This window comes from Gigantopelta aegis, chromosome 5 (assembly GCF_016097555.1).
Source record: "Gigantopelta aegis isolate Gae_Host chromosome 5, Gae_host_genome, whole genome shotgun sequence".
NCBI lineage: Eukaryota > Metazoa > Mollusca > Gastropoda > Neomphalida > Peltospiridae > Gigantopelta > Gigantopelta aegis.
The window spans coordinates 36,183,773-36,196,777 of NC_054703.1; the positions used below are offsets into that span (position 1 = coordinate 36,183,773).

The 13,005-nt window shown below is 34.4% G+C and overlaps 1 protein-coding gene across 4 annotated transcripts in view; it reads right to left on the minus strand.

Moving 5' to 3' along the window:
- Window positions 1–7,419: 7,419 nt before the first annotated feature.
- The window catches only part of LOC121373699 (probable nuclear hormone receptor HR3), a 61,771-nt gene continuing 56,185 nt past the window's right edge, over window positions 7,420–13,005 (minus strand). For all 4 annotated transcript variants that reach the window (XM_041500429.1, XM_041500428.1, XM_041500430.1 and 1 more), the window contains one exon: window positions 7,420–10,584. In XM_041500429.1, the coding sequence (XP_041356363.1) occupies window positions 10,325–10,584 (260 nt within the window). In that variant the 3' untranslated portion in view covers window positions 7,420–10,324. The remainder of the gene's footprint in view (window positions 10,585–13,005) is intronic.

Genomic DNA, 13,005 nt, shown 5'->3' on the forward strand with positions numbered 1-13,005 from the left:
AATAAATCAGTCTGCTCCGATTGCTCTGCGACTCATAAATTAACTGCAGGAATGAGTCCTACACACACGTATTAATTAACTGCAGGAATGAGTCCGACACACACGTATTAATTTACTACAGGAATGAGTCCCACACACACGTATTAATTAACTGCAGGAATGAGTCCCACACACACGTATTAATTAACTACAGGAATGAGTCCCACACACACGTATTAATTAACTGCAGGAATGAGTCCCACACACACACGTATTAATTAACTGCAGGAATGAGTCCCACACACACGTATTAATTAACTGCAGGAATGAGTCCCACACACACGTATTAATTAACTGCAGGAATGAGTCACACACACACGTATTAATTAACTGCAGGAATGAGTCCTACACACACGTATTAATTAACTGCAGGAATGAGTCCCACACCAACAGAGAACATATTAGTGTTTTGATGTACTCGTGAATGCTAATAAACCTAATATTAGGCAAATTGTTACCTTTGACCTTAAGTGAATTCAGTACAGGGGTTGATATTTAAAAATCATTGATCCTTAGTGGGGGTACCCTAAGGAATATTTTGGCATCAGTTTTGTTGATGTACTCAGTCATGCTAATTAATCTTCTAATTAGCGCTAATTAGTGGCAGTCTTAAGTGGATTAAGTACAGGAGTTGACACATAAGAATGGTGGAGGATCTTAATCTGTACATCAACAGAGAAAATTTTAACGTTAGTTTCGTTGATGTACTCGATCGTGCTAATTAAACCTGAAATTGGATGGATTTTGACCTTTGACCCGTTCTTAAATGGATTCAGTACAGGTTTTGACACTTAAGAATCACTGACCCTTAGTCAGGGTACCCTAAAGAATATTTTGGCATCAGTTTCGTTTATGTACTCATCCATGCTAATTAAACTTCTAATTAGTGCTAATTAGGGGCGTTCTTAAGTGGACTAAGTACATGAGATGACACTTAAGAATGGTAGATCTTAATTAGTACATCAACAGAGAAAATTTTAACGGTTAGTTTCGTTGATGTACTCGATCGTGCTAATTAACCTGAAATTGGGTGGATTGTGACCTTTGACCCGTTCTTATGTGGATTCGGTACAGGTTTTGACACTTAAGAATCACTCATCCTTAGTCAGGGTACCCTAAAGAATATTTTGGCATCAGTTACATTGATGTACTCAACCATGCTAATTAAACTTCTAATTAGTGCTAATTAGGGGCGTTCTTAAGTGGACCAAGTACAGGAGCTGACACTTAAGAATGGTGGATCTTAATTAGTACATCAACAGAGAACATTTTGGTGTAAGTTTGATTGGTGTACTCAACCATGCTAATTAAACTTAAAATTTGGGGTATTTTGAGGGGCGGCCCCTCGGATTGGTACAGGAGATGACACTTAAGAATGGCCGTTTGGGGGTCCCACAGCCCACACCTACATATTCCGGGCCTCAGACCTTTTGTACTCGCAATGCTAATTAAACTTCTCTGGGCTCCCGGTTTATAATAGAGTGAAAGAAGAGTCTGTGACGTTAAAACGGGAAATGTCCTTTAAAATAGACTAGAGCTCGGATCAATAGACCGGAACTTATCAGATGCACATGCGTTCTTAAATATGAAAAATGCATTTTTAAAAACAAATTTTAGTATTAGAAAGACCAGGTTGACCAAAAACACTTCGATTCTACGGAAATGGATAATTTAAAGAATAAAATATAAGTAATGTTTGATTTCAGTGATCATAAACGGCTCTAATAGTGAAAAAAATGCTGTAGTGTTTAAAAACTAGGGTGTGTGTGTGTGTGTGTATAAATTGAACAAAGGACACAAACAAAGCAAATGCATAGACAAAATTTATTGATTTCAGTTTTTGCTAACAAAATTTATTTTTTTATATTCAGACATTAAAATTTGCCGTCTCAACAGCCGTTCGTCTGTTTATCTGTACATAATAACAAATATACAATTTATATGTGCCGTACATACTAGGCATGTAGAATATATGCACACACATAAAAAAAGAAAAGAAACATTAATAAGTTTTCTGCTTAATATGCATTATTGCAAAACTGTTACAATAGTTTAGTAAACATCTTTGTGAAATGTGTTATTAACAATCATGTTTAAAGGTAAGGAATATATTGGCATCAACAATTCATCACCTTGCATACTACGGCCAACAGACGACAAACAGTCGGTTATTTCAATACGTACAGCCAGTAGGAACCATATCTAATTGGGAGATGCAATCTCTAGGGGGAGGTGGGGGGGGGGGGGGGGGATGTCAAAAGGCATATTTTTATCTTTATATAGAGTACGATGAAAATTAATGTAGCACAGGTCCTCCTTTCCCGTTCTTAGGGACCTGACTTGGTCTATATAATGAGACGGGGAAACCCACTACATGGAAATTATATTTAATTAATTTGGAAATCAGATCCTCCTTTTGTCGAAGGGGTGGCAAGGAGGGGTATGCTCTCATTCTTATATCAATAATTTTTTTATTACTATATAAACTATGCATGTACATTTTGGCATTGGAAGCTGGGGGGGGGGGGGGGCTGCCCCCAACTAAAGATAATGCTTATTCCCTTCCGCAGTTGAAAACTAAATATATACCTGCCTCCCCCCACCCACATTATGTTATCTTCCAATGCCCATGGTACAATACGACATGACACTACACCTAATGGTGATGAGTAAATAACATATTCCAGTCTCTCGTGTGTAATATCATGGTTATGACGTGTGTGCTATATGAAACATAGTTACTAAACATTTACAGGGAGATTATTATAGGCCTATACTATTGATTTTATGAAAATGAAAAGTAAAATAAAATATTTTGAGAAATCGAACACAAAAAAAATGTATTAAATGGAGATTTAGCAATTTACATATTTATTTGGAAACAAAAATACAAAAAGAAATAATAAAGATGATTGGAGACACGTATGTAACAACAGATCACACTAACAATGTAGTAATGAACAAGTGTGAAATAAACAATATTAGATATATATAATTATGTATATATATATAAGTTGCTATGGAATAAATGCAATGTAATATAACCAATTCTGACTAAACAAAATATACGTTCATATGGGAATGAGAAATTATGACATAACAAAGTTTACCTATTCACCTAAAATTAGGTCAAAATATTCTGTGATTTGTAATGTATTCATGTTGATAGTGCATTTGAGTTTTTCTATTTCATGTCTACATGTATTTGTATTTCAATTACACGTAAATAATACATAAAGATTATTGTAAAGATTATTATATGAGCTTGTGTGTCCTAATGATTTCACGAAACGAGTGTCACGATTTTTGTATTGCCCAAGTGAGAACGAGGGTAATACATCAATCCTGATAAGTTTCGTAAAATCAGTAATAATTTCTTTATTATCCATATTATTGTTGTTGTTTTCTTTATGAATAACAAGTCCCAACTCAAAATGTTTCAGTCACAACTAGGAGGAGATGACGAAATGACGTCATATTTCAAATGCACAGTCTGAGCAAGGACTTAAGTCATTACACTTGTTATTACACGTGTGCTTCGAATGATTATTATTAACTCGGTTATGTTGAACCATATGGATAATAAACTATTTTCTCCTTTCTATCTAAACTTTCAGCCCGAAATAATGTGCGTTTCGTGTTACATACAGTATGTACATGTATATACTTTAAAAAAATTATGATTTTAATACATTTTAAAGGGACATTCCTGAGTTTGCTGCATTGTAAGATGTTTCCGACTAATAAAATATTTCTACGATTAAATTTGCATATTAAATATAGTTTCTTTTCAATGTGTTTCTGGTCATCTTAATATTTGTAAGAAAGAAAGAAATGTTTTATTTAACGACGCACTCAACACATTTTATTTACGGTTATATGGCGTCAGACATATGGTTAAGGACCACACAGATTTTGAGAGGAAACCCACTGTCGCCACCACATGGGCTACTCTTCCGATTAGCAGCAAGGGATCTTTTATTTGCGCTTCCCACAGGCAGGATAGCACAAATCATGGCCTTTGTTGAATCAGTTATGGATCACTGGTAGGTGCAAGTGGTTTACACCTACCCACTGAGCCTTGCGTGACACTCACTCAGGGTTTGGAGTCGGTATCTGGATTAAAAATCCCATGCCTCGACTGGGATCCGAAACCAGTACCTACCAGCCTGTAGACCGATGGCCTACCACGACACCACCGAGGCCGGTAAATATTTGTAAGAAGCCCAAACATCTTAAAACATGCAGCAAACTCAGCAATATCCCTTTAATATAAACGGTTTGGTGACTCTTTTTTTTGTTTAATACTAATTTATTTATAAACTAATGCTAGTGTCAGACTATTAGCTGTCACGACTGAGTTGGCCAACTTGATGGTTGCATTTTAATTTTCCCCAACACCAGACTGAGATGGGAGCACTCAGATTAACAACGAATTGGCTGTAGGAGTTGTATACGACAACAATCATGTTGTAAGAACGCTCAGACTGTCACTAGTAACTGGACAGTCGTAAAGTCGAGAGATCGGCGAGTTGGCAAACTCCATCATGACAGTTGGAAGTCTGATCCTAGCATTAGGTTTCCCAAAACCTAGTATATGAATAATCATTTATATATATTGTGTTTGATATAAATTTTAATTTGTTTGTATGTAAAGATTATTGCCATTTAAAGGGACATTCCTGAGTTTGCTGCAAATTTTAAGATGTTATCGACTAATAGAGATGTTTTAATGATTGTAATTACATTTCTGCATAAAATATTAGTGGCTGTATATTAAACGTGTTTTTGATCGTTCTAATATTTGTACTAGATTAAATTTCATTTTATTTCCTAAAATAATTTTTTTTCGTGTGTACGAAATTATTTGAAGACAAAATCCAGTTTGGGCTTCTTACAAATAATAAGACAACCAGAAACACATTGAATATACAGACACTGATATTCTAAACTAGAAAATATATTTAATATGTAAGTTTAATCGTAGAAATATTTAATTAGTCGGAAACATCTTACAATGCAGCAAACTCAGGAATGTCCCTTTAATGAAAAGTATACTATTACATTACTGGGCAATGTTACCTACATTTAGACTAATAATATTCGTGGCACAATGAGAACATTTGAAAACCCGCCCCATTAATAACACTTCTGCCATCAACGTTACAAAAAATAATAATCAGTTTCATCCTTTCATTCGCTTAATGTTTCGTCTTTCAACCTTCCGCACAAACCCTATCTGTGTCTGTCTCTATCTGTGTCCCTATCTGTGTCTCTATCTGTGTCTCGCCAAAACTAACTACACATGTACACTGAATAAGTAGGAAGGTGATATTAATTTTAAAATAACCCTACCCGACCACCCCCGCCCCCACCCATCACACCATACCTGATTTCCTGACACAAATGTTCATCACCTGTCATAATAAAGATCACATACTCAAATTTTATATTAACAGTCAATGTTTTCTAGTTTTCCTTCAAAGAATTATATCCAACCATCAGAATTTACTTTTTTTTAAATATATTTGTTATCTCTGTTATTTACTTATTTTAAATGCAGTGAAAATGTTTGTAGCGATTTCTGAAAATGCTGCCTATAAAAAATAAAATAAACAAATATAAAATGTGTTACAACAATATGGACTACATAAAAATCATGGCAGACAAAATTAATTAAAATTACAAAATTACAAAAATTAAAATATAATACTAATAATAAAAATTAATAACAACAATAATAAAAAAAACAATAATAATAATTTATCCAACGTTTTATATTCCAATAGCTATAAAACTGGTCTATTAAAAAATTACAATTTTATATAGTGCTCATTATTGCTGTAAAGAAAAATCAATTTAATTCAATTTTAAAAGTGCCAATGTTCAATGATGTATAGCACATGTGCGCGCGCATCAGTGATAATGTGAGGGTGTGTAGTATGCTTGCATAAAATGTGATGTATCAGTGATGAAGTAATTAACTGAAGTAATTAACTGAAGTAATTAACTGATAAACATTACTCAATAACAATCTTAATTTGTCTAATGCCACGATAAAATAAATCCAGATTTTCAACACTTCCAGGCATGAGAATAAATGTCCGCCCTCATTTTTTTTTTAAATTGGGAAACAAAATAGTAGAAACAGAAATCTGTCCCTTGTGCGTATTCTGCAGTATTTCCTGAACATATATAAAATATAATTTCACTATACCCAAGAATCAAGAATTTTGAAAAACTAAATGTCCGGCCAGTCATAAAAAAAATTGGTGTGCTATGATGAACATCCATAGGTGTAACTACAAACCAAGTTTCATTGACCTAGAACTTTTAGTCAGGACCCACTCCCAGTGGCAGATCCAGAAAATCCAATATCATGCAGCTGAAAGCTAAACATTTCCAACGGGATTCTTCAGATTCTCCAAGATAAACATTTTTAAAAATACAATAACAATATAACTGTCACAAAATGTAGCCCCCACCCATCCCATTAAATTTTATACTAATTGGCTACAACATTTAGTCTTTGGCTAATAAAAGTTTTCTTAAATTAACCACATTTTAATAATTTTCAAGGAAACACTAAAAATTGGCTACACCAGACTTAGATCTACTGCGAGCTCTGAATTAGTTTGCGAGAAACTGATCTGAACACAAAATTTTTAACGTTAACCTTTAACGCAAAAGTTGACCCGTCATCACCACCACCAGAAAAGTAACACATTTATCTACACTTTAACTTCATACAGGCGAGACAATTTGTTTTTAATGAAAATCTCTAGTCTCTCTCTCTCTCTTTTAACCTCTCTCTCTCTCTCTTTATCTCTCTCGGTCTCTCTCTCCCTTTTTACCTCTCTCTATCTCTCTCTCTTTTTACCTCTCTCTCTCTTTCTCTCTTTATCTCTCTCTTTTTACCTCTCTCTCTCTCTTTATCTCTCTCTCTTGGTCTCTCTCTCTCTCGGTCTCTCTCTCTCTCTCGGTGTCTCTCTCTCTCTCACACTGTCTCTCTTTCTCTGTCTCTCTCTCTCTCAGGGCGGGATCTATAGTCCGTCCCACAGGGATCACATTTTTTTCATACTATGTAATTTACTACAAGTTATTTATTTCCGAGCCGATTGAATTGTAAATTGCGCACACAAATTGTATTTCTTTCTTATTTCCAAAACACTTTTACATTTCTTCTTGTGTCAAACCAAACTGATTTTTTTCTTTTTTGTAAACCCATTTTAATAGAATGATGGGACGGACTATAGTATTTAGTGTACTATGACCTCATCAATGGATGTGACAATGTTAGTATTTCTAGGTTTGATGATGACAGAGTAAGCTAGGAACCGGTATGATATATATACGGAAAATAAGATAAAACGACAAATAGAAACTTAAAACATATTTAACAACAAAGTAACATTGAAACAATGTCCTTAGGTACTACACACACCAGTATGCAGGGTTTGAAATTAGTGCTTGCCTTGTTGCCATGAGACATATCAAAAATAAATTCTTCAAAACAGCAGAACAATAACTTTTTTTTTTAGCCAAACATACAGACCAATACCGAAAATTAACAACAACCACTAAAACAATGTTTGCCATTTTAAACACATGCATTGTATGGCCACGTTATTCAAAAATATTCTCCTGATGAGTTTAAAAGTGTGATCATTTTCTTTAACGACACCACTAGAACACATTGATTAATTAATCATCGGCTATTGGATATTTCTCTTGACGACGGTCGAACCCTGATGTATACAATTTCAAGCAGATATATAAATAGACTGGTTCCAATCTATATACACTGATGCATAAAAGAAATCAGGGGTGGGAATTGGTGAACTGTAAAAAAGGAGGAAATCTACAGGGGTCCCAGAAATTCTTGAAATCCTAGGTTAAAATCTGTGCCATCTGATACATTTAGGAGGAAAGGACGATTAAAATGTGAGGAAACGCAATGTTCCATGAGAGGAAAACAGCTCATTCAAGGAGAATTCCCACCTCTGGTGTATATATATATATATTACAGAACCGGTCTACATAATCTAGAAAATCTGGTATTACTACAGACATTTCAATCTCAGTCTGTATGTTTTAAGCCCAATCTGTATCTTTTAGAATCAGTAAATACATTTTAGAACCAATCTATTTATGCTAGAATCTGACCATACATTTCGTCTATTGACTTTAGAATTGGCACATACACTTCAGAATCAGTCTATATATTGTAGAATCAGTCCATATATTCAAAAACCAGTCTATACATTCACAAATAAGTCTATATATTCTTGACTCAATCTATATAGTCTAGAATCGGTCTATATATTTTTGAATCAATCTATATAGTCTAGAATCAGTCTATATATTCTTGAATCAATCTATATAGTCTAGAATTGGGTCTATATATTCTTGAATCAATCTATATAGTCTAGAATTGGGTCTATATATTCTTGAATCAATCTATATAGTCTTAGAATTGGTCTACATGTATATAATTTTGAATCGGTCTATATAATTCTAGCATCAGTCTATACAACATTCTTGAATCAGCCTACATATTCTAGAAGCAGTCTATAGTATTGTGGATAAAATGAATGACATGATATAAAAAATGCATCTCTGTACAACACAAAGTGATCTTCAGTTTGGAGTCTGCAGTGGAGAAACAAATCACAACTGCTTTACTGTCCATGCCCTGGAATATATTAACAGCCGATTTAAGCTGCCTTGATTTATGCCGTCTTGGTAAGTGCTGATGTAACGGCCAATTGCTTCGGTTTATACAGATAACAGGCAAATCGCTTCGGTTCGTAGTGATATACCAGTCAAACCACTTGGTAAGTGCTGATGTAATGGCCAAATTACTTCGGTTTATACTGTTATAATGACTAAACTGCCTCTATTCATGCCATTATACCGGGAAAGTTGCATCAGTTAACATCGCCATACCATACAAACGGAATCAGTTTATGTTGTCATACCACACAAACGGCATCAGTTTATGTTGTTATACTGTGTTAAATGGAAGCAGTTTATGTTGTTATACCATGCTAAATGGTATCAGCTTATGTTGTTATACCGTGCAAATGGCATCAGTTTATGTTGTTATACCAGCAAAACGGCATCAGTTTATGTTGTTATAACGTGCAAACGGCATCGGTTTATGTTGTTATACCAGCTAAACCAATTCAGTCACAGCAGTGATCTGGGATGAAATATAAAACTGTATGAAGCAGTCACATAGCACTTCTCGGCAACTTTAACAAGTGTTTTTGTTTTGTTTTTAAAAAACAAGATGTGATTATTTAAAACATCCTGGAGACATTTAAAAAAAAAAGAATCCTTCATGAGTCCATCTCCATCCAACACTTTGGACACACTCCCGTATAATGAACACTTTTAATGTGCGATTCCTCCACTAATAATATAATCATTACAGTATACGGCTGAATCTCGCCGGCTCGAATCCCCGTTGGTGCTCCAGAACGTGTTCGGACTCTTTGGGTAGTTTGACCCAACCATTCGGTCAACAGCGTGCAAGTGTAACTCGGGACTTCATTTTTGATTCGAGTGTTGCGGTGTATGCGACCCTTCCGAGTTCAACCCAACGAGATTCTACTGTATGTATATTGTTAGTCAATATAACATCTTTGCGACTTATATGTAAAATATGTCTTCTCCATCGGTTGGTTTCATTTACCCACCGTTTCTGTACTATGTACACTATATATATATATATATCAACATCGGACTTTGTAAAATAGCTTCAAATATATGATTTCTTTCTTTTTTCCCTACGACCCTCGACGCACAAATTGTCTTCAGATAAACATGTATGTCAACTGTTATTTTCTTTTTTATTTCCATCACCAGTCAAGAACAAAATATTCTCCTTATATACCAAGAGGCATTTTCTGAGATGCCTCAAAATGCTCAAATATTCTCCAAATATACCAAGAGGCATTTTCTGCAATGCCTTAAAATGCTAAAATATTCTTCAAATATCCCATGAGTTTTCCGAGATGCCTCAAAATGCTAAAATATTCTTCATATATACCAAGAGTTGTTTTCCCGAGATGACTCAAAATGTAAAAATATTCTTCAAATACATGCACATAAAAAAAAAAAAGACTTCTCCACAGTTCTTCAAAGTATAAAATATCTTCATATTTACAAAGATATCCATTTTCCCCACAATCCTTCCATTCTTCTGACATGAGATAAGTTTGTTAGCACATAGTATTTAAAAAAAGAAGAAAAAAAAAAGCCAATTTTTTTAAATTTCTCATGATGAATCGGAACTCTCGACTGAAAAGAGTTCTTTGTGTAGTGCAGGGAATTCGATATCTGGGGCCGACTCGCGGAATCGGTTTAGCACTCTTATGTGATGGAGACTGAGAGTTCGCAGAACGGGTGTGTGTTGTAACAGTTTCAACAGAATTTGCGAGTCCTCGCTGTGATTTGCACCAATCTCCATCTTCAACGCAGATAAAATTTTATCGTGCAGTTTCTGAATGTCAACAGTATCTTTTAATCCGGGCCGATCTGAAAGAAAGGCAGAAGAAAATATACAATAAATGTCCATGTTTCGTCACTGCTATAGTTAAGCCACTTTTCTCCGGGTACAAATTCTACACCGACCGTGCTTCAGGCGAGTACTTTATAACTGATCTAAGAAAATATATTGAATGTTTCAGTATTGTCAATAGAGGTTATTACCAGTGTGTTTTTCGGTATCGTCAATATCAAATATTAGGAATAAAAATTGTATTATGCGAGCCTCTGGCGAGCATAATACATTATTTTTATTCCTAATATATGATACTGACGATACCGAAATACACGAGGGTAATAATCTCTTTATCATATAAGCTCAAGCTTAATACGTGTTTTTGTAAACTGTACACGCAACTTTAATTCCAGTCCGCCATTACTAGATATTCAAATGACGTAAGAATATGCGGTGCGATGTATTTTTGAATGGAAATGACGTCAAACTCGAATGACATCATTTTGGATATCCTTACATCAAAATAAAGTTATTCCTAATGTTTTTTGTTTTCTGAACGCTGGACAGCTTTCAGTGTCAAATTGCCATTGAAATGTTTTTATTTTATGACTATGAATGCATACGTCAATCATGGAGAGTCACTCAAGTACGTGTGCTTAAATGTCAATAAACCTAGTGCCGAGACCTCGACTAATTTACATCTAATTTGCAAAGTTATCAAATTCTTAAAGTATGTGATCTGAAAAATATCACATACTTTGATTGCACTGAAAATGTAAGATATTATATGATAAATATGATATATGAGGAATAACTATTGTTTTAGGAGAGAATTTAAAACAGGATTCATAGCCTTAAAGACGAAACAAATTCAAAGACTTTTACCTACCATTTTCAAAAACTTCAAAAACACAGCTGTTAAAAACAATAGAATACGACAAAAGCAAAACAAATTAGTTTGTTTACATTGCTGTCTATAGCAAGAAATTGGGCTTTTTTTTACATGCATCATGACAGATTAAACCTTTAACTGGAAAATATCAAGTGCATACAACTGTAAAGTATTGTGTTGTGATGTAGCTACGCTAGCAGAAAGAAGGTCAGAGTATTGATGTTGATTGAGAAAAATTAACAATAAAATAAAAGAATGACCACAATAGGAGAATTTAAAAGACATTTAAAAGACTTATTATAATTAACAGATTTTCGAAGACGTAAAAATCTGTTTTTCAAACTGAAAGACTTTCAAGGAATTTAAAGACCGCTACGAATCGTGTAAAATATACCCAGAGAAAAACAGAAGTTTGTTTTGTTTAACGACACCACTAGAGCACATTATTTATTAATCATCAGCTATTCGATGTCAAACATATGGTAATTTTGACAGTCATAGAGAGGAAACCTGCACCATTTTCCATTAGTAGCAAGGGATCTTTTATATGCGCCATCCCAGACAAGATAGCACATATCACAGCCTTTGATATACCAGTCGTGGTGCACTGGCTGTGACGAGTATACCCAGATAGTGTTTTCCCTAGCTTGTTTTAGAATGGTGCAGCACCATGCCTCAATAGGCTAGCACCATCTTGCCTTAATGAGCATCTTAGCTGAAACAGGTGGAGATAACTCTATTCCAGATGGCGCGACAATCGACAGGGTCCCAGAAACCTGGTTTGTCTCTACTGGCTTCAGGTTATAAGCGACCAACTGAGTGACTTGAAATTACGTATCAGTTTGTTTTAACAGTAAAGTAATATTTTAAATATCAGAATGTGTTTTGTTGCATTTTTCTTAATGTCTATCTAATTGGGAAAAGTACATAAAAAAAACATTTGGGTGGCAAAGTTGAGTTTTTATGCGGCAAAGTGTACCCATGCACACGTTTTTATACAGTGTCAACACGAACGCATTGAGTATTATACAAAATATATATTTATTACCTTTACTGTTAATGTCTTTTCCACCATATCTAAGTATATAAAATACTAGACTGCCCTGTGTAGGAACGTCCTGTACAGAGCCGTCATCACTATCTATCTCTATATCTATATCTATATATATATATGTTTTAATACTACACACGCACACGTTATACCATCGACGTCCCAAACTGCATTCACATAACAATAAAAACACGAATACGATATTTACGGAAATATTATTCAAAAATTTTCAGCTACGATACGTGAAACAAAATAGATTTTAATCATTTAACGTAAAAAATCAACAATTTGGATGTAAAACAAATCCATTCTAGTAAACAAAAGTTAAACACCCTCTGGTAAACAGAAAAAAGTGCAACGTTTCTAACTGCGTTCAGGCGCATGAGTTTGCAAAAAGTATCGTAATGCGCATGTGCAGTTCATCATTTTCCATTTTTAAGACAACTACATGAAAAAATATATGTTTCTTAATTATGCAGTTGCCGAACACTTAATTTATTCAATTTTTTTTAA